This window comes from Mastigoproctus giganteus, chromosome 8, assembly GCF_048544385.1.
Source record: "Mastigoproctus giganteus isolate SK-2022 chromosome 8, ASM4854438v1, whole genome shotgun sequence".
Classification (NCBI taxonomy): Eukaryota; Metazoa; Arthropoda; class Arachnida; order Uropygi; family Thelyphonidae; genus Mastigoproctus; species Mastigoproctus giganteus.
This window is the reverse complement of record NC_143582.1, coordinates 140,591,314-140,616,213: the sequence shown is the minus strand read 5'-3', so window position 1 is coordinate 140,616,213 and position 24,900 is coordinate 140,591,314. Positions and strand designations below refer to the sequence as shown.

Genomic DNA, 24,900 nt, shown 5'->3' with positions numbered 1-24,900 from the left:
TTTACAGAGTTGGTGCCAGCGTGACACAGGGGGAAAAAAATGCATGCAACTGTTTCTTGGCATAAAAAAAATGACCAAAAGAATTGCAATAGATTGTTTTTGAAAATCGAAAAGACCGTACTTCATTTCTTCAATGTGTATTACATCTACTAACACAAAATTGAGGAAATTCATCTATTGGAAGCCACAGTGGAAACAGGAAAAACTGGTGTAAAACCGATAACACTGCAATGCACATTTGATAAAAAAAGGTTTGCTTTATTGTACAGTGTGGTTAGTGGAGAATGTTTTCTGCTTCAAATGGATGGAAAGTACTTATCAATATTCCATCTGGAAATAATGTCAAGTGGTGGGAAGCCAGTAACATAAGTGTTTTATTCTGAGAAGTCCCATGTGGTAAAATCAAATAGGAAGTTACCTTTTATGTTACTGAATGTGATTCTGTAAGATAAAGAGTCTTACAAATACTTTAATATTTGAATAAGAATATCGGGTAGAAATAAAATAATTTTACAAACAAAGAAAACAACATTTCAGAAATATTTCAATTAGTGGGAGTTGACCTGTCGGTATAGCACGTAAAACATAGATGTAAACATTGGTATTGATTTCTGCATCACAGTATCAAACTTTGCAATTTTTTCACTAATTAACATTAGAAGTTCATCAAAACTCTATCAACATTCTGTAAAATAAAAAAAATAAAAAAACTGCTTGGGAGACTTCCTGCATGTTTCAAACAATATAAAACTTTTCTGCTTTTAACCTATTTAAATTTTCTGGATGAAGCCACCATCGTTGTTTTCTCTTTCTACTCCCAATCAACATTACATAAATGCACAATACATCCAACTTTAACAGCATCCATCTTGAAACAGGGAATAGAAAAAGTGAGTCGCTGGTGATATCCAATGAAACATTAGGAGCACTCCATCTATTTTGAAACAATCTGATGTTAGGAGCACTACATAGTTTGCTGTTTTGGAGATATTCGTGATGCCAGCTGATGCTTGTACTTCAATGCTCATTGAAGCACAAGCTTCAATGATCCCTCTCAGGTGATTATTCTGAGATTAATCACCTGAGAGGTGATTAATCCTTGTTTTCAGATTCTGATTTTTTGATATGGTTGTGGATGCAGGATTTATCAGAGTATAATGTGACTTCTGTTTGTTTTTAAATGTTTTTGAAATTAAAAGATTAGTTATCATCGACTATATCTAATAGGAATATATTTTAAATATTCTCTTTCAGATAATTGCAGAAGAAGCTTTTACACAATCTAAACTTTCAAGTACTGCCACAGTAACCGTGAATATTATTGATACAAATGATAACTCACCTCAATTTGAAAGGATTGAATACAAAGCATCAATCATGGAAACTGCTACACCTGGAAGTGTAGTTTCTACAATTACAGTAAGTGTGTATTTAATGTCAGTGTGATATTAATTTTCTTCTTTGAAAGTATTTTATCAATAGTATAAATGCATTATATAAAACAAACCTGAAAAACCTTAAATTCCCAGAAAAGAAGCAGTTGTGTCTTGGGAACATATAAATATATTACAATAAACTGAAATAATGTGAAAAAAATTATGAATTTTTTTTTATTGGTAAGAAATCTCAATATCGGTAATGCATACTAATAGGGTTCATCCTAATTACATGCCAAAACCATTGAAGTTGCTTATTCAGCATTTATTTCATATCAGATTGAATTATTGGTGTTCTGCTCCGTCAAGATTGTTCACCTTTTTTGTATAAACACTAAAGGCCTTTCTTCTTAATAATTGAAGCCTTAGCCCCAATCACAGATGTTGTAATTGAGTTAAATAGTTTCAGATTAGACAGTTCTGAGATTTCTGAGCTCTTACGAAGAAAGGCTTAAGTTTTGCAAATTACAGTGTCTGGAGACTAGGCACCAGCAAGGTGATCTGATAGAGGTGTATAAAGCCTTGAATGGTTTGAGCATGCTCAATGCTGATGGGATTCTTCCTCTTGCTCAGAATAATCACCTGAGAGGGCATAAATTCAAATTGAGGAAAGGCAGATATAGGATAGATGTGCCGAAATTTGCCTTTAGCTAGCGGGTGGTTGGTTGGTGGAACAGACTTCCATCCCTTGTCGTGGAAGTTGATAGCCTAAATAAATTTAAGGCTGAACTGGACAGGTATTTGAAACGAATGGAGGGGTGAAATGGGAGGAGTTTTTTTTTTTTTTTTTTTTTTTTTGGCTGATGCTGCATAAGCTTGCATTTCTTGCATCAAATGCCTCTGCTAATGCTAGTTTATTTAAAAAAGTTTTTCCCCATCATCAGTTTTGCACCCACTTATTCGAATCAATCTGGGGCAGATTAAAGTCATCCATAGACTTTAATAAGACATTCATACTTGCTTGCTCAATCCATCTGCATGTAAAAGCTCTCATCATATTCTTCATAATCTTCTGGTGTGTAGATTATTATTATTATTATTATTATTATTAGCCATATGGTGCAAGGAAGCCTGAGGCTTATGCTGCACCAGGCAAAAAAAAAAAAAAATTTCTGAATTACTCACACTCCCATTGTTCCTTTGCTTGTGCTAACTCACACCACGCAGATTCTATGCTGGCAGACTGAACTTCAGACTCAGTAAATGTTCTTTTCACACTCAGGCTGCTTTTCTTTAAGAAACATGACCATCTCCATCCCTTCTATCATTCATCTCTTTCTTAAATACATTATAGATACTGTAGTGCAGCGGCTTCCAACCGATGGTTTGCAATCCCCTGGGGATTCGCAAAACTTTTAATGTAAACCAGGGGATTTACATTAAAAATTCAGTAATGGCATCTGCTTAGATTTACATAGGTATATTATTGTAAACTACAAAATATAATCAATAATACACAATAAAGTGAACTAAAATTAAATAGAAAGTAAAAACCAAAGAAAGAAACCAGATATCCCACAATTCCTTATAATTAGTTTACTATCTTATAATATATCATGTTAAATAAATGTTTTCCATGCAATTTTTTTTTCATTCTCAAGGACCATTGTTATGTATAGGTACTTTTATTTTTTTTAAAGAACATATAGTACTTAGTACCATGCATGGGTTTAGGGTTGAAAAGATGAAAGAAGATACTTGTTGACATTAGAATTGAACTTTTGTAGATTTTAATTTTCAAGAAATACATATGAAGGAAGATTGGTCCAGAAAGCAGAAGTTGAATGAATAAATGAGTAAAAAGAAAAGTTGGTTCTGTGAGTTTGAACTTGGTCAGTAAAAGGATGTTGACTGGTTGCAGCACGTGTTCAGACTTCTTTGAAAGAGAAAGAGAGCAGGAATTATAGAAGCCATTTCAGAAGAACAGTGCCCATGCAAGTATCTATAGAAAAGGGATGCAGCAGAAACAGAAATTTGTGTCTATGAGACAGAGAGTGGAGAGACTCTGTTACAGGTGAGACGTTAATTAACCTAACTGCCCTCTTTTGAAGGGAATCTAGAAGCCTAAGAGAGGTTTTGGAAGTATTGCCCCAGATGTAAGAACAATATCCCATGGTAGGCTGGATTTGCGATTTCTACAGAGTCAACAACTGTTTGGAAGAAAAGTAACACTGAGAACAGAAGAGAAAACTCAGTTTTTTAGATGCACAGAACACAATATTTGTAATGTGCTTTATGCCAAGAGAGATTAGAAGTCAGGGTAATCCCCCAAGATCCTGTCTAGAAATCGGAGCATCATAGGAGATGAGCATTTTGCAAGATATAAGACAGGACTGAGTTTTAGAAGGATTGAAATTAAGTTTTCTTTGCCCCAGGGGAGAATTAACTGGAGATTAGCATTTAAGGATTTGGCAGTGGATACTCAAAGTTGAAGCTGTTTCAGCAGGGCAAGGTTTCTCAAACTGGAAGGTGAAATGCAATGTGCTGTAGTCAGAAAAACTATGGATAGAATTTCCGGTCAGTGGAAGAAGATCATTAATATATACAAGAGGAAAAGAGTGGGAGAAAGAACCGAACATTGGGGAACCAGCATCAATGAGAAATTAGAAGACAGAGAGCCATCTGCCATCACCCAAAGTGAGGGGTCAGAGAGAAAACTGGATACCCAATTACAAAGAACAGTGGCAAACCAAAGAATGGAATTTTATTTAGAAGGCCTTTATGGCAAACATGATCAAAATCCTTTGAAAAGTCAAGAGCAATGGCTTGAGTTTCACTAAACTTTTCCATTGAATTTATCCATAGATGCGTAACATACACTGCCCTACCATTAATATCTGGACACCAGCCTTTAAACAAAAAAAGAGCTTTTATTGTGACATTTAATATTTTGTGCTGAAACCATTTGCTTTTATGACAGCCTTCAATCTTCGTGGCATACTCTCAACAGCATTTTATAAATATCAGGTGATATGTTCCTCCATTCGGCCTTTAACGTAGCCACCAGTTCGGTCTTGTTCTTTTGGACGATCTTGACGTGCACATACCCAATGATCTAGTACATCCCAAAGATGCTCGATAGGGTTCAGATCCAGACTCTGGGCTAGCCAATCCAACTTTTCCACACCCATTCCTCAAGTCACTCTGTTTCGACCCAAGCAGTATGGCACATTGTCTTGCTGATACATAATATTGGAAGTGCATAATTGTACACAGCATTAGGGTTTTGTCAATAACGACTAATTGACCCAAGCCAAAGCATGAAAGGAGCTCCATACCATGACACTGCCTCCACCAAACCCCATTGTAGAGAGGATACAATCAGTAAGGAAGTGTTCCCTTGGCATTCGTCTTACCCACGAACGGCTATCAGACTGGTAGAGTGTGAACCTCGACTCGTCTGTCTATAGGACTGTTTTCCACTGTTCTACAGTTCAGGATTTGCACTCCTTACACCATGTTAATCGGCATCTAGCATTTGATGAGGTGATCAATTCTGTTGAACTATTGAGGTAATTCTGTTGAACATGTTTTCTTGCATGCCCACTTTTGCAATTGTTTGTTCAAAGCACTGTGTGTATATTTATAGCAGGTTCTGTGACGTGTTGCATGCTTCGGACCTGTTTCCCCATCCATGGATGGGTATCTGGATATTAATAGTAGGGCAGTGTAAGCCAGAATATCACCAGTGGAACGACACTGATGGAATCTATACTGGTGATCACTGATCAGATGAAAGATTTCCAGATAGTTTAAGAGTTGGTGGTTAATAGATTTCTCCATTACTTCAGAAAGAGTAGAAGTAATTGCAATGGAACGATAATTGGATGGAAGGGATTTGTCACCCTTTTTAGGAACTGGTTGGATATGAGAAATTTCCAAGGAAAAACACCTTTGGAATAAGAAAGTGAAAAAGACAACACAAAACAGGAGTAGGTTCAGGGTCACAGGTTTTGAAAACAAGTGGAGAAATACCATCAGGACCTGGAGCTTTCTTATCATCAGATTCATCCAAAATCATTCTGATATCCTTTTGGTGGAAGACCACAGGAGGCATTGAATGGGGTGTACTGGGAATGGTTGGAGGTGATTTACCAAGATCGTCAATACATGAGTTGGAAGAAAAATAGGGTGCTAGCAGGTCAGCTTTATCTTTGGCTGATGTGGCAACAGAACCATCTGGTTTTGACAGAGGTGGGAACAGAGATGGGCAAAAATTACAGCTAATAGTTTCCAAGAGACCAGAATGCTCTGCTACCATTTGGACAAGAAGCAAGTTTTCTACTCTTAGCCTGTTCGAAATCTAGTTTGGACTGAATAATCACTGTTTTACAAAATATAAATAATACTTAATAATAATATTTATTATTACGCAATGTTGCTTATAAAAATGTAGTACTGGAAATATTTTATAATAAAATTCAGAAATATTATACGATTTCAGAGAATATAGGCTTAGTGTTTTGCATTAAAAATGTTATGTTGAAAGGGGTTTGCGAGTAAAAAAAAGGTTGGGAACTGCTGCTGTAGTGGAACTCGTCATCACCAGTTTTCCGGTGGCACCACTTTTCTGTTGGACCTTTTATATCAGCATTAGTTGTCCTAACCAGGAGTTCAAATTCAGGCATTTTGTTGACAACACTCATGATATTACTGTAGACACAGTTGTGTCTAAGTAATCTTCTGTAGTTTATTACCCTGACACACTCCTTGAAGTTATTTAGGTTTGTATCCCAAGCTGTATCTTCCCTTTCATTTGAAACATTACTACCCTCAGAAGATCTCATCAACATCGGCTATTGTGGCAACAAACAAGAATTTATGAGGCAAGTGTAAGCATTACTTTGACCCATATTGTCAGATAAACGCAGATCTAAATTACCTTTCTCTTCCTTAACTAGCAGAGTCCCTGAACCTTTAGGGTGTGTTAGTAAATCTGACATCAGTACACTACTACCTGGTTCTTTTATTTGCAGATTATTTATGCATGAAGAGTCACGCTGAAAATCAGATCAGGAATATTGTTTCTCTTGTTGCCTCTCTAACATGCTTATGACACTGGCAAACATTCTTGCACCACCTTTGTTAGATTTTCAGAGTGCAAGAATTTGTTACGCTTTTTTCATCCCCATCACTAAAAAGATCCTGAAGTGTGATTCTACATGCATAATATCTATTCAGTTTATTAGCAACCTGAGAGGATCATCCATAGTTAAACCATAGTTATTACTTAGTATCGGTAAGGGTATCAAATCCACATTGGGACAGGTTTTGCAGCTCCCGCAAACGGAAGTTTTTAATTATACTTAGCCACTTTATTGACTTAATTGTTAGATTAAATTATTTTCTATAAGTAGCTTACAGACCTAGTCAAGCTCCGTGGTTTATTGTGAATTTAGATAGCGCGATTTGGAAAGTAAATAATACCTCATATCCGTAGATTAACCGTTCGTAACTGGCCGACATTATTATACAACACAATGTATGCTAGCGTAAGGTTTAACGGAAAACTAGATAGTGAGCATAGTAGTATCAATTAATCAGTAAAATTTATTAATCTTATTATATTTCATTGTCAATTGAATCATACTTTTTTTAACTAAATAAATATAGCGACCCAGTTATTACAAACGTAAGATCATAAATTAATATATATAAGTTGACAGGGGATAAGAAAGTCATATAACATAACTTGGAGATAATATTCGATACCGAAATACATATATATAGTGTTATAACTGCAGTGGGATATAGGTTTAGGGTTATATTTTGTATTGGAATTTTATTGAACTTGAATAGAAATCATGACTCAGACCAGAGCAGCAAAGCAAAAGGCTCAAACTAGTGGAAGTGCTGTGGCTCAGGGGAGAACTGAAGGGGGCTGTTGTCTTCTGAATCACAGTCTATTGAAATGCACTGCTTGTTTGATGTTTGTGGAGCAATCAGGAACGGGACATGATATTGCCAAGGAGAATGTCTTTGTGTGTGCATGATGTAAGGAGTGCGAGGAAATCAGGCACCAACTCGGCATTATTATGGGTTTATATGAGAGCTTGAAGGACAGGGTGAATTGAAGGATTTAAATTGAGGGGGCCCATCAAGCTCTCAGCTGCCCACATCAATGCCACAGCTTGCACTTGAACATCACGCAACACAGAGGCAACCCCATGGCAGAATGCGCTGATCTCAAAGGAACTAGTTTGTTTATTTGTTATTTCATTTTTAGGAGTATCAGCGACTAAGGCCATATTGCTCTGGGAATATGCGGTGGTCATTCCCTGACCTTTCCGCATCCTCCGTATTTGGTGGTCACGGGCTCGAACCCCAGCCTAATCAAGAAGTGTGAGCTATGCACTGCTGCTGCTGCTCCTGCCCACCTGGCTACAGAGGCACCGAACTAGTTGTTGTAGGTGACTCTATTGTCAGGGAAATGGGAAACATATTATGCAAAAAGGATAGATGGAAGAGGACCAGGGTAGGTCTGCCAGGGGCAAAGGTTGATGACGTATGGCAGATATCCTCCTTTATGGGCACAAAGGGTGATATTGTTATACACATTGACACTAATGATATTAAGAGTATTACTTAACAGCAGAATTACTTAACAAATACAAGACAATGCGGAAAAAAAGCCATGAGTTAGAGTTGAATTTGAAAGGGTCTGCAATTCTGTCCAGACACGATAGGAGGGAGTATATGATGAGAGCCTTGTCGATCAATTCGGCTCTGAAGAGATTGTGCAAGGCTCAAGGGGTAGAACTTTTCTCAGCCTGGTCTGTGCTTGTTAACAGGAGAGATTGCCGCTGGCAGAGGTAAAAGTGATTCTTGCACTACTTCTATTGAAATGCAATTGAGCAGCAGCCTGGAAAGCAATGCAATGGAAATATCCAGGACTGCTGGGAGTCATAGTGGAACAAGTAAATACATGGGTTGTGTTAGAGTAACTAAGGGTAGAAACAGGTGCATGTATACTTGCATATACACCAATGCTAGGAGTATAGTTAATAAATTCGATGAGCTTGAAGTGCTAGTCAAGACATATTGTTGGGATATCAGAGACATGGTGTCACACAGACATAAGCAGTGCAGAACTGGAATTTGGGGAGTACACTGTGTACAGAAAGGATAGACAGGACAGGGAGGGAGGAGGGGTTATGCTGTTAGTTAAGAAACATAAAATCTAAGGAAGTGCATCCAATTGATGTTGGTGGACAATGTAATGTTGAGTCTTTGGTGTGACATAAGCACTGGGAAAGGAAAAATGGGAAAAATGAGAGTAGGTGTGTGTTATAGGCTTGATGAGTATAATGAGCTATTGTGCAGAGAAATAGAGTGAACCAGTAAATTAGAGTGTCTTATAATGGGGGATTTTAATTTCCCGGATATTGACTAGAATTTGTGGGTTGGTCACTCACACACTAGCAAGGCTTTTGTGGATTTATTGGATGATTGTTTTCTACAGCAGCATGTTCGGGAGGCAACTAGAGGGAGTAATACTCTTGATCTGATTATAAGTCATTAGTACCACATCTCTCTCTCTCTCTCTCTCTCTCTCTCTCTCTCTCTCTCTCTCTCTCTCTCTCTCATTTCAGGTGGTAGATGACTTTCATCAACCAGTGAAATACCACCAATTTGCTTATTTGAGGTTTGAAGTGGTGAAACCCATGTTTAGTTTCTAGAGCAAAGTTTCCGGCATCCCCCTCCCCCATACTTCTCCTTTAACCCATGCAGGGTACTAAGTACTGTACGTTTTGATACCTTTCGTGTTTGGGGTTTTCATAAAAAAAAAAAAAAAAGTAATGATTCTTCATGCATCAAGAATCTGCAGATAAAGGAACCACCAGGTGGCAGTGATCACAGTGTTCTGAATTGGGATTTACTCAAAGAGGTAACTACCATCAAGGGTAAAGGGAAGGGTTTTTGCTTTCGTAAAGGTGATTATGGTGGTCTGAGACAGTATTTAAAATCTATATGGTGGAACCAACTGATGATGTTACCAATAGCAAATTCAAAATGGGTAGCATTCAAAGAATTAATCTTGGAAGCTAGCTACAAGGCTTTTCATACCAAGAAAGAAATGTTGTTCAAGATTTGGGCCTAAATGGATGTCAGATGAACTAATTAGACATTAGTATTAGTAACGGCTGCATGGTGCAAGAAAGCCTATGGCTTATGCTGCACCAGCCAAAAAAAAATATATAATAAAATAAAATAAAATAAAATAAATAACTACATAATAATAATTAAAAAAAGAAAAAAAAAAAGGAAATTAAACCTATCATCCTATGCGCTTTCCTTACCCAAAAGTACTATCCAGAAGACCTTTGAATTTCCCCAAACTGTCAGACTCTACCATCCATGGAGGCAACTTATTCCAGTAATTTGTAACTCGCTGGCTAAAATAAAACTTCTTGCAGGCCAATCTAAACATTTCCCCCCGTAACTTGAATTTATTTCTAGTCATTTATAGTCATTTATAATCTTGAAAATTTTGTCCTCGTTCATTTTACTGTGACATGTGACAGAGAAGAAAAAATGCATGGGATACATATAAATTAACATGTGACACAGAATCCTATAATACATATAAGCTGGTCTGTAACCTAGTTACAAAGGAGGTTAGGCAGGCGAAGGCAGATTACAAGAAATCTTTGGGAAAGGATGCAAAGAAAAACAGCAAAGAATTCTTTACTTATGTAAACTCTAGAAGGAAGGGGATGAATCAGATTGATCCACTTGATATCAATGGTTCAACCGTTGATGATCCTGCTCAGGTAGCTAACAAACTAAATGAATATTTTGCATCGACATTCACACATGAGGAGTTATTCAGCGAGGGGAATGCCAGAGGTGTATTCAACTCTGGCAGTAAGATAGATAATCTTGTTAGCATTATATATCAGCATTAGCATTAGCATTAGTAGAGGCATTTGATGCAAGAAAGCAAGCTTATGCAGCATCAGCCAAAAAAAAAAAAAAAAAAAAAAAAAACCCACTTCCACTTCACCCCTCTGTTCGTTCAAAATACCTGTCCAGCTGAGCCTTAAACTTATTTAGGCTATCAACCTCCACCAAAAGGGATGGCAGTCTGTTCCACCAACCGACCACCCGCTGGCTAAAGGCAAATTTCCGCACGTCTATCCTACATCTGTCTTTCCTCAATTTGAATTTATGCCCTCTCAGGTGATTTTTCTGAGCTAGAGGAAGAATCCCATCAGCATTGAGCATGCTTAAACCATTCAAGGCTTTATACACCTCTATCAGATCACCTCGCTGGTGCCTAGTCTCCAGACACTGTAATTTGCAAAACTTAAGCCTTTCCTCGTAAGGGCACCCCTTTGTTCCATTCACTAATCTTGTTGCCCTTCTCTGTACTCGTTCCAGCAGCTCTACATCCTTCTTGAAATGAGGCCTCCAGACCTGTATACAGTACTCTAGGTGTGGCCTGACCATTGCCTTATACAATGGAATAATCACCTCCTTATCCCTGCTGGAAAAATTCCTGTATATCATTGACAATACTCCATGAGCTACTCTTGCAGCCCGTCTGCACTGCTCAGAGAACTTCATATCTGCTTGCACAATCACCCCCAAGTCCCTTTCATTCTCTACCACTGTCAGTGTAGTACCACAGAGTTGATACGTTGCCCTGGGGTTGCTGTTTCCCATGTGTAGTACTTTACATTTGTCAATGTTAAACTTCATTTGCCACCTCTCAGCCCATCTGCTCAACCTTTCCAGATCCTGTTGAAGCAGTGTAGTGTCAGTAGTGTCCTTGACAACCCTGCCAACCTTTGTATCATCTGCAAACTTGGACATTAAGCTTGATATACCATCATCAATATCATTTATAAATACAGAAAACAATAATGGACCCAACACTGAGCCCTGAGGGACTCCACTAATAACATTAGTCCATGATGAGCAGTGTCCATTGATTACCACTCTCTGTCTTCTCCCACTCAACCACCCCTTTATCCATAGCAGCAATTTGCCTCCAATGTCACACTGCTCCAATTTGTGTAGCAGTCTTCCATGTGCCACAGTATCAAAAGCCTTTCTAAGATCCAAGTATATAATATCAAAGTTATTCCCTGCATCCAGTTCTTTTGTGACTGCATCATAGTATCCAATCAAGTTGGTCAGGCAAGACTTCCCCTTAACAAAACCATGCTGTGTCTGAGCTATAACTGAGGTCTTGTCTAAATGATCCTGCAGTGCTTCTTTAACCAGTGCCTCCATTAATTTTCCTGGAACAGAAGTTAAGCTCACAGGTCTATAGTTACTTGTGTCAGCCTTTGATCCTCCTTTGTGAATTGGGGTCACATTTGCACATTTCCAGTCTATGGGTACCTCCCCTGAGTCCAAGGAAGCTCTCATAATTATGGCTAAGGGTTTGCTTACTTCCTTTGCTGCCTCCTTTAATATAACTGGATAGATCCCATCCACCCCAGGTGCCTTTCTTATGTTTATCTTCAACAGTTTCTCCTCCACTTTACTCCCAGTTATTTCAAGATTCTCTAGCTTACTGCTAGAGTTGAATACACCTCTGGCATTCCCCTTGCTGAATAACTCCTCATGTGTGAATGTCGATGCAAAATATTCATTTAGTTTGTTAGCTACCTGAGCAGGATCATCAACAGTTGACCCATCAATATCAAGTGGACCAATCTGATTCATCCCCTTCCTTCTAGAGTTTACATAAGTAAAGAACTCTTTGCTGTTTTTCTTTGCATCCCTTGCCAAGGATTTCTCGTAATCTGCCTTCGCCTGCCTAACCTCCTTTGTAACTTGGTTGCATATCAACTTGTATCTATCATAGGCTTCTGTGTCATGTGTTAATTTGTAAGTATCCCATGCATTTTTCTTCTCTGCCATATGCCTCATTAGTTCATCTGACATCCATTTTGGCCTAAACCTTGAACAATATTTCTTAGTTGGTATGTAAAGCCTAGTAGCTTCCAAGATATGTTCTTTGAATGCTTCCCATTTTGAATTTGCTGTTGGTAACATCATCAGTTGGTCCCACTGTATAGAATTTAAATACTGTCTCAGTCCATCGTAGTCGCCTTTACGGAAGCAATAACCCTTCCCTTTACCCCTAATGGTAGTTACCTCTTTCAGTAAATCCCACTTCAGCACACTGTGATCACTGCCACCTAGTGGTTCATTTATCTGCAGATTCTTAATGCATGAAGAATCACTGTTGATAATCAAATCAAGAGTATTACTCCTTTGTAATAACTGAGAGTAAAGTGGAGGAGAAATTGTTGAAGATAAACACAAACAAGGCAACTGGGGTGGATGGAATCTATCCAGTTATATTAAAGGAGGCGGCAAAGGAAGTAAGCAAACCCTTAGCCATAATTATGAGAGCTCCCCTTGACTCCGGAGAGGTACCTATGGACTGGAGATGTGCAAATGTGACCCCAATCCACAAAGGAGGATCAAAGGGAGACACAGGTAATTACAGACCTGTTAGTTTAACTTCTGTTCTAGGGAAATTAATGGAGGCACTGGTTAAAGAAGCATTGCAGGATCATCTAGACAAGACTTCAGTTATAGATCGGACACAGCATGGGTTTGTTAAGAGGAAGTCTTGTCTAACTAATTTGATTGGATACTATGATGTAGTCACAAAGGAACTGGATGAAAAGAATAACTTTGATATCATATATTTAGATCTTTGAAAAGCCTTTGATACTGTTGCACATGGAAGACTGCTGCACAAATTGGAGCAGTGTGCATTGGAGGCAAATTGCTGCTATGGATAAAGGGATGGTTGAGTGGGAGCAGACAGAGAGTAGTAATCAATGGACACTGCTCTTTGTGGACTAATGTTATTAGTGGAGTCCCTCAGGGTTCAGTGTTGGGTCCATTGTTGTTTTCTGTATTTATAAATGATATTGATGATGGTATGTCAGACTTAATGTCCAAGTTTGCAGACGATACAAAGGTTGGCAGGGCTGTTAATGACACTAATGACAGTACAATGCTGCAACAGGATCTAGAAAAGTTGAGCAGATGGGTTGAGAGGTGGCAAATGAAGTTTAACATTGACAAATGTAAAATACTTCATATGGGAAGCAGTAATCCCAGAATAACATATCAACTCTGTGGTACCGGCGCCTCCGTAGCCAGGTGGGCAGAGCAGCGGTGCGTATCATGTGCTTCTTGATTAGAATGGTGTTCGAGCCCGTGCCCACCAAATGCAGAGGATGCGGAATGGTCAGAGAATGACCACCGCATATCCCTGGAGCAATATGGCACTAGTTGCTAATGCTCCTAAAATTCAAATAACAAACAAACAACTGTGGTACCACACTGACAGTGGTAGAGAATGAAAAGGACCTGGGAGTAATTGTGCAGGCAGATATGAAGTTTTCTGAGCAGTGCAGATGGTCTGCAAGAGTAGCTCATGGTGTCTTGTCAATGATATACACAATTTTTTTCTAGCAGGGATAAGGAGGTGATTATCCCCTTGTATAAGGCAATTGTCAGACCACACCTTGAGTACTGTATACAGGTCTGGAGGCCTCATTTTGAGAAGGATGTAGAGCTGTTGGAACGAGTACAGAGAAGGGCAACAAGATTAGTGAATGGAACAATTCCATTCCAATGTTCTTTTGTTATTTGCTTAAGTTTTGCAAATTGCGGTGTCTGGAGACTAGGCATCTTCAAGGTGATCTGACTGAGGTGTGTAAAGCTTTGAATGGTTTGAGCATGCTCAGTTCTAATAGGATTCTTCCTCTTGCTTAGAATAATTGCCTGAGAGTGTATAAATTCAGATTGAGGAAAGACAGGTGTAGGATAAGTGTGCGGAAATTTGCTTTTAGCCAGCGGGTGGGTGTTTGATTACTGGAACAAACTTTCACCTGTCATAGAAGTTGATAGCTTAAATAGGTTCAAGTCAAAACTAGACAAACATTTGGAGCGAGTGAATGGGTGAAATGAGAAGGGTTGTTTTTTTTTTTTTTTTTTGACTGTTGCTATATAAGCTTGCTTTCTTGCATCATGTGCCTTTAATAATGCTAACATGCTTATATTTACTGCATCAGCATATTGGATAATTGGCATCCAGTAAATATACAAAAGTCTTGTTACTTTATAAGTGACCAACCGAAATTCCAGTCATCTGGAAAAACTAAAATTTTTTAGTTAAAAACAAAAAAAAGTATGCTAACTTACATGATTAGTCCTTCAAGCTATTTATTTATTACAATTATTTCACTACAAATACCATACCATACAAATACGAGAAATGATATTTGAGCCGAAATCACTAATACAAAAGCTCTTTGAATATTAAGTCATGACTTACTAAATCCCACGTAAATTTAAAAATAAGCTAACAAATATGACTGGGGCTATTAAAAATATTTTCTAAACTCAATTTCTTATGATAATTACGTAAAAAAATGGCATATTATTTCAGAAATTTATCCATTTAAAATAGTTTGAAATTATCAGCATTTACTTTTCTTAACCCTCTCAAAGCCCTGTAGTCTTCAGTTAAGTCAATCAGGTGTCCAGTTCCCAGGAATTACGCTTTACAGAACCTCAGTCTGTCATGGTAATGATATGCCCCCATCCCAAGCTAATCTTTTCTTGAAGTATCTGTTCTTGAAGGGGAAATCTCCTAAAGAAATCCACGAGGAGATGACTGCTGTATATAAGGATGAATCCCATCCTATGGCATTGTGAAGCACTGGCATTGACAGTTTAGGTGTGGTCAGACATCGGTAGAATCTGAGCCCATTCCAGGTCCTTCCCATTCAGCCATTGATGACAGCACGATCAGAAAAGTGGAGTGGTTAATCGTGGAAGATCACCGGATATCTGTGTGTGAATTGTCCCAGGAGGTGAAGATTAGTGTGGGTTCTGTTGAAACAGTCCATAACCAACTCCATTTATGGAATTTGAGTGCAAGATGGATTCCCCGATTATTGACTGGTTTCCAGAAGGCTGATCGACAACAGAAATCACAATGGTTGTTAGCCCTGTGCCAAAAAAAATGAGGAAGACTTTTTCTCTCGTCTAATCACTCAGGATGAAAGTTGGATACACCATTTCGACCCTGAAAGTAAAAAGCAGTCCATGGAATGGTGACATCATAGTTCCCCACCCCCCAAAAAGGCAAGGGTCCAAGCGCGAGCAGGAAAGGTCTTGCCAACAGTGTTTTTGGACGAGAAAGGCATAATAATGACTGATTACCTGCCGAAAGGTAGGTAGTCATTATTACGCCTTTCTTAATCAGTTATTATTACGCCTTTCAATTGCAGATGCCTATTATGCCAACTTACTCACAAAATTACAGGAGGGTGGTTCAGCTCTGGCTTCAACTTTGTCCATGATGCTACTTCGTCACACGTTCAGCTCTGTAAGAGAAAAACAAATTAAGACACAGGGCTGAAATTTTCACCTTTAGTACAGAGATATATATGATGCTACATACAAAATATCATGACTCTGCGGTATATGGAAGTAGGTGAAGGCGATTCTTTATTGAACCACCCTCGTATATGGTAAATTGGATTCATCATTCAGTATTGAAGTCTCTTTATTGATGTTAAAGTTATCACTAAATTTTCTAGAATTATGTCAGGCCTGGCCTACCATTAACAAATCCATGCTATAATTGTCTTATGTCTCCACTTCTCTCAAGATGATCTTGCATTACTTCTTTAACTGTTGACTACATTATTATCTATGGCACGGAGGTCAGACTTAGAAGTCTGTAGTTGCACATCTCCAATCTCTAGGGACTTTTGCTGACTCTAATGATGCTCTCATTAGTGTGGCCTAAAGGTTTGACTACAAATTCTATTCAATTCCATCAGATGTGGCAGGTGCTTTGTTCATTTTTAGCTGCGGCAGTTTCTCTTCCATCTTCCTTCCTTCCTTTTCATTATTATAAAATCATTTAACTTGCAGTATTAGATAAAGAAGACTTCTAACGCTTCTGCTAACGCTGTGTCTAAAAACTTCATGTTTGAACATAGATGCAAAATATTTATTCAGATTATCACCAATCTCTACTGAATCATCAATACTTCAGCCATTTGAACCTTGTGATTCATCCCTTTCCTTCTACTTTTAACATAATAGTTAATTTAAAATAGATGAAAGATAATCATCTAAATAAATTTAAGTTTTTAATTATCATGGTTTAATTATAAATGTTCTGTCCTATATCATAGTATGATATTATGTTATCCAGTAAGACAGTGTTGTCCATAGTATGGGGCTGATTGATATTAGCCTTTTTGGGATGTTAGCATTTATATGAATTTGAAGCTAACAAGCAAGGGGAACACTAGTATTTTTACTTCATCATGTGACTCAACTTTACTGCATAATGGCTGTTCCGGAAGCCTTTTTTTTTTATATCCACCCAAGCTGTTGACTAGCTTTTGGCAGTGGCAACTAGAATTTGAAAAATTTTGTTGAGGCCTGTTAATGGCCATTATACTTACATTTTTAATACCTGTATGATTTTTAATGTATTTTTATCTATTTCCTTTTAATTTCATTTAAAAACCAATTTATTTAATATAAAATTTAACTTTATATTTAATATGAAATGCATATTAAATATTTCTTTTCTCACCTTTTTTTTTATTGGTTTTCTCATCTTTTTATTGGCTTGGCTTTTAGTTAAATTTAGTGTTGTAGTATGATTGTCTTGTTTCATAATGTATTTAATAATGTTATTGGATAACATAATATTTTGAGCTTAACTTTTATAATTTTCATTAACTTACTCTGCAAATAGAATCAGTAGTGTTATTTGGTTGATTTAGCATTATTTTCTGAATTTGTTTCTTAAGCTTGTTTTTCTATATGTTTATAGGCAACTGATAGAGATACCGGTTCATATGGTGAAGCTGGAATTTTATATTCATTATTTGGTAATGGAGCTGAGAGGTAAAACATTGCTCTTTTTTTTAACTCATAAAAAGTAATGAGAAAACATTTTTATGTGAGTATGTGTTGTGCCGGAATGGAACAGTGTTGCCATTTACTCACATGCTCAGGTTTGAATATATTTCGAATCACCATTTGTCTCTGATCGTTCAGCTTTGCTGCCTTACTCTATAATGTTTTGCAGTCATCTCCCGTTAACCTTAATTCTGCTGATTTCATCAGCAGGGCTTCTTCCCTTCCCAAATGTAGGAATGAGTTTCTAGTTCCTGGTTTTCCATTGTCAAATCTCATTTTAATTGCTGAGTTTCAGGCCATAAAGTAAAGTGCAGCCATTATCAACCCACTGCAGGATGGAAGCCTCCTCAACAATTCATGCTGAGGGAAATGGACCATAATCTGCCACGCTGGTCCAGTGCGGGTTGGCAGATCGACCGTATTCAGCAGTCAGGGGCTTGAACCCCAGTCTACTCAAAGAGCATGTGCTACTGCACTCCCGCTCCTGACCACTTGGCTACGGACGCTTTGTGTAAAACCTAGTAGAAAAGGATTTTCTCTCTTTCAGTGGATGTTTAATTTCCAATTTTAATATAAATAGATGGATGAATGAGATTGTAAAACTAAATCCTAAGGTTTGAGTCTCCCCATCCCCAAGGACTCCTCCTTTTCCCTGTCACAAATTTCCATGTCCCTAGTCATTTAAACTTATTAACCCATGTGTCGATGTTCATGCTATTTCTTCAAAACAGGTATTCCTAACTTACTTTTAATATTGTGTACTTTGTTTTCTTCTGGTGTAATTTTTCCCTTAATTTCTAAAAATATCATGTTGCACCTGTTCTGAAAATCTGTGATCTTCTATCAATTTCCAATTATCATCTGACTTCAGTTTATTCTCCTTCACTAAAAATAATTAAAAAAATATTCTCAAAGCTTTTATTGTTGCAAGTTTTCGGTCTTAAACTGTTGGTTGATTGTAGTCTCTTCTCTTGGTTAATTTGAACCTTCTCTAATGAATTTTGTTTCTCTAAATATATAAAGCATGGAAATTTCTTTTTTATTCAGTTTTTCTTGTTATGCTGCTGCTGTTTTTTTATTCAGTGTGTCTTTGTTATTATATGTAATTGTTTCTATGAATTTAATTTCTAAGTATTAGTTTGGTTTACCACAAGCTAGTATTATTTCTGTTTTTTCTCTTTTGTATTATTTCTTTCTATGCATGTGCAAATTTTTTTTGTCTTATTGTGATGAATGTTTTTATTTTACATCACCTGTTTGTTTATTAGATGTGGACTCCTTTTCAAAGGGTGTAAATCTTTCATTCAGTTCACTCTTAGTGTATCCGTCACTTTTTTGGTTGTCCTATCAATCCAGTTAAAGATATAAAGTTTTATTTCTGCCCATTCTTAACATTGAGATTAATTCAAATAATTTACTTCCCCTGCAGTCTTACTAATTTCTTTGTGTAGTTTTTAATATTAAGCTTTCTTTTCATTTTCATTGTACTGAAGTTACTTAGAGCTTTTTGATCATTAAAGGGTAATCTTTTGATCTCTAATCCTAGGGCCACTGTGAAATGTTTCAGACTGTACATAATTCCTTATCACTTTACACTTCTTTGGTTGGACCATTCATCAGCTAGTCTGCCATAATATTGACAATGCAACATTTTTTTTAGTGGTTTTATATTTTCAGGATTAATTTTAAAATCAGAAAAGTTACTGTATTCTACAGACATTCTTTATACCTGAACATAAACATTGTGTTGCTGAAATCACTGTGGCCATATAATGTAGTAGAATCACATTATTTGCTTGTCACTTTACTGTTGTCATTTTGATTTCTTTAGTTTATGGACTTTTTTTATCAAAGAATCTCTCCTTCAAGTTCAAGAACTATGCCACCAAAACTTGCCTGCATTTTATCAAGGATCACAGATAGTTAATCTTTCTTAATTCCTAATTAAGATCACACATTCTGGATTAATCCATGTTATGAAACCAGTTTTTCTGGTTATTGTGAACAACAGTGACTGGAAAGGAGAACAACAATTTCAGAACACTCTTTCTAAGTCAGTAGGAAACAAATATTTTATCTTTTTATAATTGAAATCATGCTATCAATATGATTATTATTATTAAACCTCACTAAATTGTTCTGTGGGATTGTTTTTTTTTTTTAAAGAATGTTATGGATATAAAAGATTAGTATTAGTAATAGCAAAAGATACAAAAAAGTAAACTTATAAAGCATCAGCCAAAAAATATATAAATGAAAAATAAAAAATTTCCTATATCTGTCCATGCCCGCTAATAATTTGACTAGTTCTACCTTGAATCGCATCATAGGTAACAATGCAAATCTCTCCGAATTCTTTTTGTATCTAAAACGAATTCAAATGTATAATCAATTTTAACTGCTCCCAGAGCAGACATCACATACTGCTTCACTACCTCTGGTATGTGCAATACGGCCAAAGTAGCCCTTGCACCAGAAACTCCCATTACAACAACAACAACAACAAAAAATTACCTTGAATTTATTCAAACTACCTACATACAGCAGATGGAAGATTAATCAAATAATCAACCACCCACTAGCTGATCCCATACTTCTGCACACCTATCATGCAACCATCCTTCCCCAATTTAAATTTATTCCCTTTGTGTGTAGTGTGAACAAGAATATGGCGCCTCCGTAGCCAGGTGGAGCAGCAGTGCGTAGCACACGCTTCTTGATTAGACCGGGGTTCAAGCCCGTGCCCACCAAATACGGAGGATGCGGAAAGGTCAGTGAATGACCACCGCATATCCACGGAGCAATATGGCCTTAGTTGCTAATGCTCCTAAAAACCAAACAGCAAAATGAACAAGAATATCATCAGCATTAAGCTTGCTCAATCCATTCAAAGTTTTAAACACTTCAGTCAGATCACCTTGTAGGTGCCTAGTCTCCAGGTTCTGCAATTTGCAGAAACTGAAGCCTTTCTTGGTAAGACCACCCTTTCGTTCCTTTACCAATCTGGTTTTGTCACATTATAGCCTCAGTTGTTAATGCGTCAATAAAACCCAAACCAAACTTTCACCAATCTCATTGATCTTCTCTGCACCTGTTCCAATAAATCCACAACCTTCCTGAAATTAGGCTTCATAACCTGCATGCAGTACTCAAGATATAACCTAACCATTGCCTTGTGAAAAAGCATGACCACTTCCCACTGTTAGTGAAGTTCCTAGCAGGAATAACTGTCTGCACTGCTCAGAGAACCTCTGATCTGACTGCACAATTACCCCCAGGTCTTTAATTTTCCACTAGCTTGAGTACAGTACCACATAATTGATATGTACAGTACCACATAACTGATATATTAATTAATAATTGGATTACCATTTTGCAGTACCTTGCATTTGTCAATAATAAACTTTGACTGCTGTTTCTCAGGCCATCTGCTTAATTTTTCTAAATCCTGGTTGCAGTAACTTACCTTGATTACTGTCATTAACCACTCTGTCAACCTTTGTATCATCTGAAAACTTAGACATTAAGCCTGATATACCTTCATCAAAAAATAAAAAACAACATTGGCCCAGCACCGAACCCTGGGGGATTCCATGAAGAACTTTTGTCTACAAAGGGCAGTGTCCATTAATAACCGATCTCTGTCTTATCTCATTCAACCACAGCTTGCCCTTAAAGCCACACTTCTGAAATATGATATCAAAATAATTTTTTTGCATCAAGTTCCTTTGTAACTGCATCATAGTATCCAGTTAGATTGGTGAGACAAGATTGCCTTGTCTCACCAATCTAACTGGATAATAAATCCATGTTGTGACAGCAGTATAGATAGTCCTGCTACTTCTTTAACACTACTTCTTTAACCAGTGATCCATTATTTCCTTGTGAGTTGGAGATACATTTGCACATCTCCAGTACATAGGAACCTTCCCCGAATCCAAAGATACTCTCATAATTATGGCTAAGGGTTTACTTACCTCCCTTGCTGCCTTCCTTTATATAATTGGATAGATTTCATCCACCCCAGGAAACTTTTTATGTTTAGCCTCAATAATTTCTCTTTCACTTTCCTCTCAGTGATCACAAAATCTTTTAACTCCCTGTTAGAGTTTGATAAACTTCTAGTATCCAACTTCCCTAAAGAATTCCTGATATGTGAATATAGATGCAAAATACCTTCAGTTTGTCAACAACCGTAGCATGATCAACAACAGTTAAAAGCAACATTATGTGGACCAAAGTGATTCCACCCCTTCCTTCTACTATTAATATAATTTTTTTTAAGACTAAATGTACAAGGCATAATATGTTATGGGTGAAATTAACTATATAATATCGGTGTAAATACACCATAGTTTACCCATAAATTTAACTACATAAGTAGTGTAATGGCTTCGTTTGATTTTATCTCATATTGTGGCTACCTTCACAATAAGATACCAGGTATTGCACTACTTCAAATAAATAGTGCTTCTCTAGTAGAGGAGACTACTGTTATTAATTCTCAGTGGGCACCACCACCACCACCCAGAAGCATTTCGGAACTTGTTGGCTCACTCATCGGTTGGCGGGCAGGTATCCTGATAATGCAGAATGCCATCACGGTTGCAAAGTTAATTCCACAATATTTCTGCATTATTAGGATACCCGCCCACCCACCGATGTGAAACTAAAACTACTGGGTTCCTGGTCTGCCTCCGTGGGGCAAAGGTGGGGCAGCGTTGGGCCTCAGCAGGGTTTCAGCGGCTAAACGACCAGATGAACAATGGTACATGACACAACACATATACAATATCCATACACTTTTAAACCTCTGGCATTTCCAGCAAACTGGTACACCCACAATGAAAGCAACACGGAGATGGGGGAAACCCCTGGTGCCATCTGACACTAAATACACCTTACACCCACCGATGAGTGATTTTTTTTTTTTTTTTTTTGTTAGTCGTTGGTGCATCTGCTTCTGTGGCCATATTGCACCTCCCAAGGTTTTTGCATTTTGTACTCTGATCCAAGCTTGAGGTGGGATTCGAACCCGCAACCTTTGTTTTGCCAGGCAGGCACTTTACCCACCCGGCTAGCCCGGTCGGCCCGATGAGTGAGCCAACAAGCTCCGAAACACATCTGAATTGGTGGTGCCCACTGAGAATAAATAACAGTAGTCTCCTTTACTAGAGAAGCGTTATTTATTTGAAGTAGTGCAATACCTGGTATCTTACTGTGAAGGTAGCCACAATATGAGATAAAATCAAACGATGCCGTTACACTACTTATGTAGTTAAATCTATGGGTAAACTATGGTGTATTTATACCGATATTATATAGTTAATTTCACCCATAACATATTATGCCTTGTGCATTTAGTCTTCAAAATATTATCATTATCTTCACCATTTGGCATCTCTCATATTGTGGAATTAACTTCGCAACTGTGATGGCATTCTGCATTATCAGGGTACCCACCTGTCCACCGATGAATGAGCCAAACAAGCTTCAAAATGCATCTGAGTTGGTGGTGCCCACTGAGAATAAATAACAGTAGTCTCCTCTACTAGAGAAGCATTATTTATTCAAAGTAGTACAATACCTGGTATCTTGTTGTGAAGGTAGCTACAATATGAGATAAAATCAAACAATGCCATTACACTACTTATGTAGTTAAATTTATGAGTAAACTATGGTGTGTTTACACTGATACTATATACTCTTAATATAAGTAAAGAAGTCTTTGCTGCTTTCCTTTGTATTCTTTATCAGAAATGTCTTGTAATCTACCTTAGCTTGCCTATCCTCCTTTGTGACCTGATTATACAATAGTTTATACCTAACCCCGAGAAAGTAAATGCATCCATGCATTTTTCTTCTTTGCCAGAAGTAGGATGAGTTCATCTAACATCCATTTAGCTCTAAGCTGAACAGTATTTCTTAGTTAGTATGAGAAGCCTACTAGCTTCTACTATTACTTCCCTGACTGCTTCCCATTTAGAATTTGTTGTTGGTAACATCATCAGTTGGCCCCATAGAATCTATAAACTTTGAGACCACTGTGGTCACCCTTACGAAAGCAAAAGCCTTTCCCTTTATCCTATAGTTATGTTTTTAAGTAAATCCCATATAAGCACACTGTGATTTCTGCCACCTAGTGAGTCTTTCACTTGCAGATTCTTAATGCATGCTGATAACCAAATCAAGGATATTGCTTCCTCTTGTTACCTCTCTAACATACTAGGCGCCTCCGTAGCCAGGTAGGAAGGAGCAGCAGTGCGTAGCACACGCTTCTTGATTAGACCGGGGTTCGAGCCCGTCACCACCAAATACGGAGGATGCGGAAAGGTCAGGGAATGACCACCGCATATCCCGGAGCAATATGGCCTTAGTTGCTAATGCTCCTAAAAACCAAATAACAACAACAACTCTAACATACTGATGAAGAAAATAATCATCCAAGAAATCTACAAAAGTCTTGCTAGTATGTGAGTGACCAACCCACAAGTTCCAGTCAGTATCTGCAAAGTTAAATTCCTCCATTATATAAGACGTTCTGATTCACTGGCCAACTCTGTTTCTCTATACAGTTGTTTGTTATGCTTATCACAATCATTAGGCCTAGAACACACTCCTACTCTCAGTACTTATGTAACATGTATACACACATACATACATACATACATACATACATGCATCCATACATAGCCGAAGCAGAGACTAAAATGGATTAGGGCTGGGACCGATACCGAACCCTAACACACTAAACAATAACTGAGAGCAAAGTGGAAGAGAAATTGTTGAAGTTAAACGTAAGAAAAGCACCTGGGGTAGATGGGATCTATCCAGTTATATTAAAGGAGGCGGCAAAGCAACTAAGCAAACCCTTAGCCATAATTATGAGAGCGTCCTTGGACTCAGGGGAGGTTCCCACGGACTGGAGATGTGCAAATGTATCCCCAATTCACAAAGGCGGATCGAAGGGTGACACGAGTAATTACAGACCAGTTAGTTTAACTTCTGTTACTGGTAAAATAATGGAGTCACTGGTTAAAGATGCATTGCATCATCTAGACAAGACTGCAGCAATAATTCAGACACAGCATGGGTTTGTTAAGGGAAAGTCTTGTCTGACAAATTTGATAGGATATTATGATGTGGTTACAAAGGAACTGGACGAAAAAATATTTTTGATATCATATATTTGGATTTCAGGAAAGCTTTTGACACTGTTGCGCATGGAAGACTATTGTACAAATTGGAGAAAAATGGTATTAAGGGTAAGTTGCTACAATGGATAAAAGGATGGTTAAGTGGGAGAAGACAGAGGGTGGTAATCAATGGGTGCTGCTCTTCGTGGACTAATGTTATTAGTGGGGTCCCACAGGGTTCGGTGTTAGGTCCACTGTTGTTTTTTATATTTATCAATGATATTGATGAAGGTATATCAGGCTTAATATCTAAGTTTGCAGATGATACAAAGGTTGGCAGGGTTGTTAATGACAGTAATGGCAGTGTGCTACTGCAACAGGATCTA

The 24,900-nt window shown here is 37.6% G+C and overlaps 1 protein-coding gene across 1 annotated transcript in view; it reads left to right on the top strand.

The window, feature by feature from the left end:
* Window positions 1–24,900, top strand: part of Cad87A (cadherin 87A) — a 778,434-nt gene that overhangs the window by 256,098 nt on the left and 497,436 nt on the right. Inside the window, exons 14-15 of the mRNA XM_090378948.1 lie at window positions 1,255–1,419; window positions 17,290–17,363. Coding sequence (XP_090235074.1) covers window positions 1,255–1,419; window positions 17,290–17,363 — 239 coding nt within the window. The remainder of the gene's footprint in view (window positions 1–1,254; window positions 1,420–17,289; window positions 17,364–24,900) is intronic.